This window comes from Salvia hispanica, chromosome 6 (assembly GCF_023119035.1).
Source record: "Salvia hispanica cultivar TCC Black 2014 chromosome 6, UniMelb_Shisp_WGS_1.0, whole genome shotgun sequence".
Lineage (NCBI taxonomy): Eukaryota > Viridiplantae > Streptophyta > Magnoliopsida > Lamiales > Lamiaceae > Salvia > Salvia hispanica.
In genome coordinates this window covers 33,447,265-33,453,264 of record NC_062970.1, presented here as the reverse complement: position 1 = coordinate 33,453,264, position 6,000 = coordinate 33,447,265, and the positions used below count along the sequence as shown (strand labels likewise).

General features: G+C 33.5%; 1 protein-coding gene across 1 annotated transcript; it reads right to left on the bottom strand.

The window, feature by feature from the left end:
• Window positions 1–1,272: 1,272 nt before the first annotated feature.
• LOC125192021 lies at window positions 1,273–2,639 on the bottom strand. The gene is made up of 4 exons (XM_048089473.1): window positions 2,545–2,639; window positions 1,917–2,135; window positions 1,765–1,834; window positions 1,273–1,677 (listed from the first exon to the last, which is right to left on the bottom strand). The coding sequence occupies exons 1-4, from the start codon at window positions 2,549–2,551 to the stop codon at window positions 1,662–1,664; spliced, it is 312 nt and encodes a 103-aa protein (XP_047945430.1). The 5' UTR covers window positions 2,552–2,639; the 3' UTR covers window positions 1,273–1,661.
• Between the last annotated feature and the right edge of the window lie 3,361 nt (window positions 2,640–6,000).

The window sequence follows — 6,000 nt, the reverse complement described above, 5'->3', positions numbered from 1 at the left end:
CATTGCAGTTTGAGATTTCAGATTTTAATAAAGAATTAGGGTTCAAATTTTAGTGAAATATGTTTATAAGCTTTTGTAGTTGTATTGTTGGTAGATTGATTTCTGATTTGATAGCATATGAGAATGTGAATCTTCATTTTCTGAAAGATTGAAGCTATAATGAATTATTTAGAAGTTCTGTTAATATTAGAAAGCTTTTGTATCTAGTACAAATATGTATATTGAGGTAGCTAAATGTTGATATTGTGTAATCTATATGTTGATGATGTGTAAGCTATATGTTGATATTGGGTAAGGTATATGCTAATGATGTCTTAGCTAAATGTTGATAATGGGTAAGCCCCTATGTTAATATTGGGTAAGCTATATGTTGATATTGGGTAAGGTATATGCTGATGATGTCTTAGCTAAATGTTGATAATGGGTAAGCCCTATGTTGATATTGGGTAAGCTATATGTTGATATTGGGTTAGATATATGTTGATGATGTCTTAGCTAAATGTATGTTGTATGTTGATATTTGTGAGTTCAACAGCCTGTTAGAATGATTGCAGTACTTGTCATGAGTTTGTTTCTAAATTAATCATGGTTTATGTTTACCAAAACTACAACTACAGGGAAAAGATCTAGACCAGAGGAAGATGGCAACTTTGAAAACAATGAGAACTTAATGTCTTTTGTTGAAAAAGTTAAAAAGGCAAAAGCAGCAAAACGAAAACATTGGGATAAAAAGGAAGTTGATGGCGATTCTTCAGAAGAAACGGAAAAGGTAGAACGTGGAGAGAAGTCAGAAAAAAAGAAGGAAAAGATGGGAAAACAGAAGATGAAGAAAGAAACTATAAAGGCGGTGAAAGAAAAAGATGAGGAGGAAACATAAACATTGAACATAAAGAAGACAACCAAAGATTTTGTTGATATGTTGGGACGTTTAAATGGTAGGCAAAAAGATGCTGTGATATTGAGAATTCCAAATAGTAATGTTGAGAAAGTATACACGAATTATTGAGAATTCCAAATAGTAATGTTGAGAAAGTATACACGAATTATTGAGAATTCCAAATAGTAATGTTGAGAATTTATAAAGTTGTATTGATGTCCATTCGTTTACATGTAATTGAAAATTTAAGCAACACGAAATGTTTTGAACAAACTTAATAGTATATGGAAAATAAAATGAGATAACATTCAGAACATATGTTTGCGATTATTATTCTTCCATACAAACACGGAATCAAGAATGCTAATAAACCGAAACCACAGTAATAGGAACAACTAATTTATTTCTATTTTTAACTCTTCTCTTTGCCGCAGTTCCTTGAATCATGATTAACTATTTTATGGCATTTCCCACATCGTCTAGGAGGTTTAGCTGCTGCCTTCTTCGCCGCCTCCATCTTAGAAGACAACCTGGATCCAGATCCTTTACACTTCACCACATTTGGCGGATGAGCATGTATAACATCAGGCCTCACAACACCATACAATTCCTCAAACCTTTTCTTTTTCTCCAACACGTACATCACACAAGAACTATCACCAAAAAGCTGATTTTCAACATCCTAAATCGCAGCTAAACTGCATTAATATCAGCAATGCTGCCCTCAACTCTCTGTACTAATCTGTAATATGTTGTGTGCAGTTTGTTGATGGCATTATGCTTGTCATCGTAAAAGAAATCTGTAAATAATATCAACATAGTAGAAGCATAATATCAGACCTCACAACATCAAAATATTAACAATCATAGTAGGTTATGTATAATACCTGTCTGATCCTGAAAAGTTGAGGTAGAAGAACCATGCACAGATATTAAAAGAGGTTTCTTCAGCCACCTCTTTCCAATATAAATTTCAGGTATCAACTGCACATCATTGTTCTTGAAAACAAAAAATATGTGACGACACAGAATCCCACACCTCTGATACAGCTTGCATTGACACTCGTACAAATCATCCTCAGCATTGTTCGTAACAGTCCAAGTCCTATGCCGCCTGTTGTTTTTCTACCAGATTTTCGAGGATCAAATCCAACCTCTTTAGCATAATCTTCATAGAAGGAGATAGCAGCATCAAGTGACTTGAAACTTTTTCCAACAAAAGGCCTTAATTCTTCTTTGCACAGAGGTGTAACTTTAACTTAAAACATAAATTCAACATTTTAGAAAACAACTTCAACATATCAGGTTACAAAAACCAATAATAAAGTACAGAAACATCAATAAATTACATTATCAACACACAACATAAAACATACAAATTAAAACTAAGAAACAGAGAATAAGAACAAAAAACAGAGGAAACAACATATGAATAAAACTGATAGAATACTCATCAAACAAACTGTGACAAAAAACACTAAAACTAGTACTAATCAATGAAAAAACTACTAAAAGCATAAACATGTATTGAAAAAATTATAAAAATTACTAATGAATGTATGAAACAACAGCTCGAATATAAACAGAAACTTCAAATATAAAAATTGAGAAGATGCATATCGAATGATTCAAAACTAAAACAAAAAAGCACAATTAGTAACACATACCTGCCATTACTGAACAAAGACAAGCAAAATAACTTCGAAAAGGAGACAAAGGAGACAATCGCGATAGGTTGATGAGATCGGCAGAAATTGCCAAGCAAAATAGCTTCAAAAAGAAGAAAATCGCGTGAAGACTCGATTGGATGAGATCGCAAGATTTTGAACAGCGAGAATCAATTCCTCCAATATATAATAGCGTGATTCAGAAAATATAAATTTGGAAAGAAATCTGTGAGAGATTTGAAGATCGATTTGATGATTTGAAGAGGAGAAGAGAAATTTTAGGGAGGAGAAATTTTAGGAAGGAGAAAATCTGATCGTGAATTACATAGTATTGGCATGAAAACAATTGGAATAGACTAAAATACCCTTTTCATATTATTTAAATTAATAAAAAGAAAAAAATATCTCAAATCTAGGCTAAATCAAACCCTTAGATTAGAAGAATGAATGGTTATGATGAAGTCTTAATTTGGGATTGGAAATTAGTTAGCATATGATCATGCCCCATTAAGAACATATAAAATGTAAAATAAAAAAATTAGCATAAAATGTAAGAAAAAATATAGTTAATGTTCTCCTTATTTTACTTTTTCTCTATTTTAATTATTTATTAGTATTAATTTTCTAAAATGACCGTGAAAAAGAAGTATGTCAAGTAGTATGGTGCGGATGGAGTTAAAGTAAAAGATATAATTTCTATAAGAATCAAACTTAAGTCAAAAGTAAATAAAAAAGAAAAATATATTTGTAATAAAAACTAGGAAAAGTAGAGTGAATAAAAATCTTATTCAAATTTAACTTAAACTTATGCATACACGCCGTGTTGTGACTTGTGCCTAGGAATAAAAAAATTTATAAATACCAAAAGTGCTGTAAACAAGAACAGATCACTTCCCTTCATCCACTAATTGCAAACAAGAAAGCCAACTGCCCAATTGAATATATAATGGGGATGTTCGGTTTGCAAGATTGTATTCAGGGTTAAATTTGTAGTGTGTTTGATTCATGAGATTTAGGCTCACAACTCAATCCTAGATGGATAATCATGAGATAATTAGTCTTAGATAACCCCCTATGACTAAAATAATCGCACAGCTCAATCCTACATATTATTTTATTTTGACAACCGAACACCACCATTATATACTCATTCTTCAAAAATAGATAGGGGTTTCATGGGACCCTATGCCTAGTGTAGGTCCGCCACTTATTATTGCAAAAAATTGAAGCATCCACCAGGAGGGCAAAATGGGAAAAACCAGGAAGAGTCTAGAAGCTCCGCCCCTTATAAATAAGAGCACGCATTCAACATGAAGGGAGTTCTCCTTTTGCATCATCAGCTCTTAGGGGAATCATCTTAGGGGTTCACGTTTCAATTCCGTCGTTGTGTAACACCGTCTCCAAGGGAGGCAAAGATACAATCCTTTATTTGTTTTTGTTTGTATTTCGGATTTCCCGAGTGATCGCTGTTCGAAGCTCGGTCGTGTTTTGCTACTTTCTCGTTGGATATTGCGTATTTTGCTATGGAATTTGCTACTTTGGTTTCGGTTATGTTATTGTTGATTGATCTAAGGTGGAGTTTGAATTGCATGGAGATTTGTAGTTGATCGGTTGAATCTGGTTTGAATCTGCGAAGATCGGAGATGGAAATTGTGTTGGATTGTTGTGGATGGCTTGGATCCGGAGTGGATGAAGCATCCAGCGTGTAGATCTGTTCATGTTTGCATGGTTGTGACATTTAAATTCTGTTCACTTGTTTACCTCGTCTAGTAATCGTAGATCTGCTTTAGTTTCAGTAGTTAATTGTGTTAATCGGTTTAATTTCGTTTGCCCTGTTTCGATCGTTGCTTTGCTCTGTTTTTCATCTGTTATTTCGTGATAAAAGTTAGAGAAGATGATGTCGCTGTTAGTTAGTCCTTTAGTTGGTTAATCTGCAGCTTTTTCCGTCGTACTATGCCGTTTAGGGAAATGGTCCCCACATGTTGTTCTTCCTGTGTCTAGGTTAGTTTAGGAAGCCGTTTACCCCGTCTAGTAGTAATTTCAAGCGCATTCGGTCATCATTATGCATGTTCTGTTATCTCTGCCTAGATCTAGCTGTTAGGATAGAACATTTCATTTCCAGAGTCTAGGAATTAAATCTCAACCCCGAGAAAATTGCGTGGCAGCAGCCAAAAATAGTTTCCAGGTCTTTTAGCATGTTTACTTACACATCTGTCTCTGTGGATTCGATCCCTGCTTCCCTGTACTAATCTTTTTAGCATAGCGGGTTGAGGGTTTTGAAAGGAGAAGGAAGTGATTGTGTGCCCAACGACAGGTACCCGAGGATTCTCTGAGTTTCTAGACCCAGTGTCTAGTGGATTCTCTGAATCGGAGAAGTTCCATATTTCAACAACACACAACACTCTCACATCTCGCTCTTCAATCGCATATACATAAAAAACAACACTCTCACATCTCGCTCTTCAATCACATATACATAAAAAATAACTTAATATCATGTCGATACATTAAAAATTAATGACTGTTGTATACAAAGCTACATTCAGTAATAATTAAAATCCATATTACACTCCGTATGTTTATCCGCTAGAATTGTATGAGGGGAATATTGAACAGATAGGGTTGTGAATTTTAAGAGCACTTAACCATGCATGAAGGTCACACCGACCTAATCCAATCACAACAAATATCTTTTATATAAGAAAAAATAATAGTTGCAATCATTTTTAAAAGTGCAAAATGCGCATATTGTTTCAGTATGCACGATTCGTTATAACATTAATTTATTTTATTTAGGATTTTGTCCCACAATCATGCACTGCCTTGAAACCATATGTATTTACCAGAATATCCCCATATCTTATACTACTAGTAGTACTAAGTTATGCATTATATCAATGTATATATTCATAATCTATATTCACTTCTACATTATGTTGTCATGCGTATTGTTGTAGTTTTTGTTTCATTTGTTATGCAAATAGACAAAAATTTTATACAGCAGACCAACTCACGTATCTTGTTTTCCAATTTACATATACATATGTAAGCGTTCGCATAGTCATGAATATAGCTTAGTAGCTATATATGATTACAATATGTACAGTGCATCCAGTGGCGGAGCCAATAATTTGTTGGTGGGGGGTCTAAGAAGAAGAAAAATTTAGTGCTCACTATTAATAAATATAGGTATCTCTCGATTATTTTGTCATTAAAATTAGTCGTAGGAAGACCCTTTTATGTTTTTCCTTTTTTCATCATTTAGAATTAGAAGATCTTAAAAATAAAGGAATATTTTTCAGATATTTAGTGCACAACAAATAAATGCATATCAAGAAAATTTAATAAATAAAAAATAATTGATATAAGAATTTTGTGATGACCTTGGCTGAGATTCGAACTCAGTACATTTCCCACAACTAAGATCTTAAGCCGGCAGACTTGCCAACTGCACTA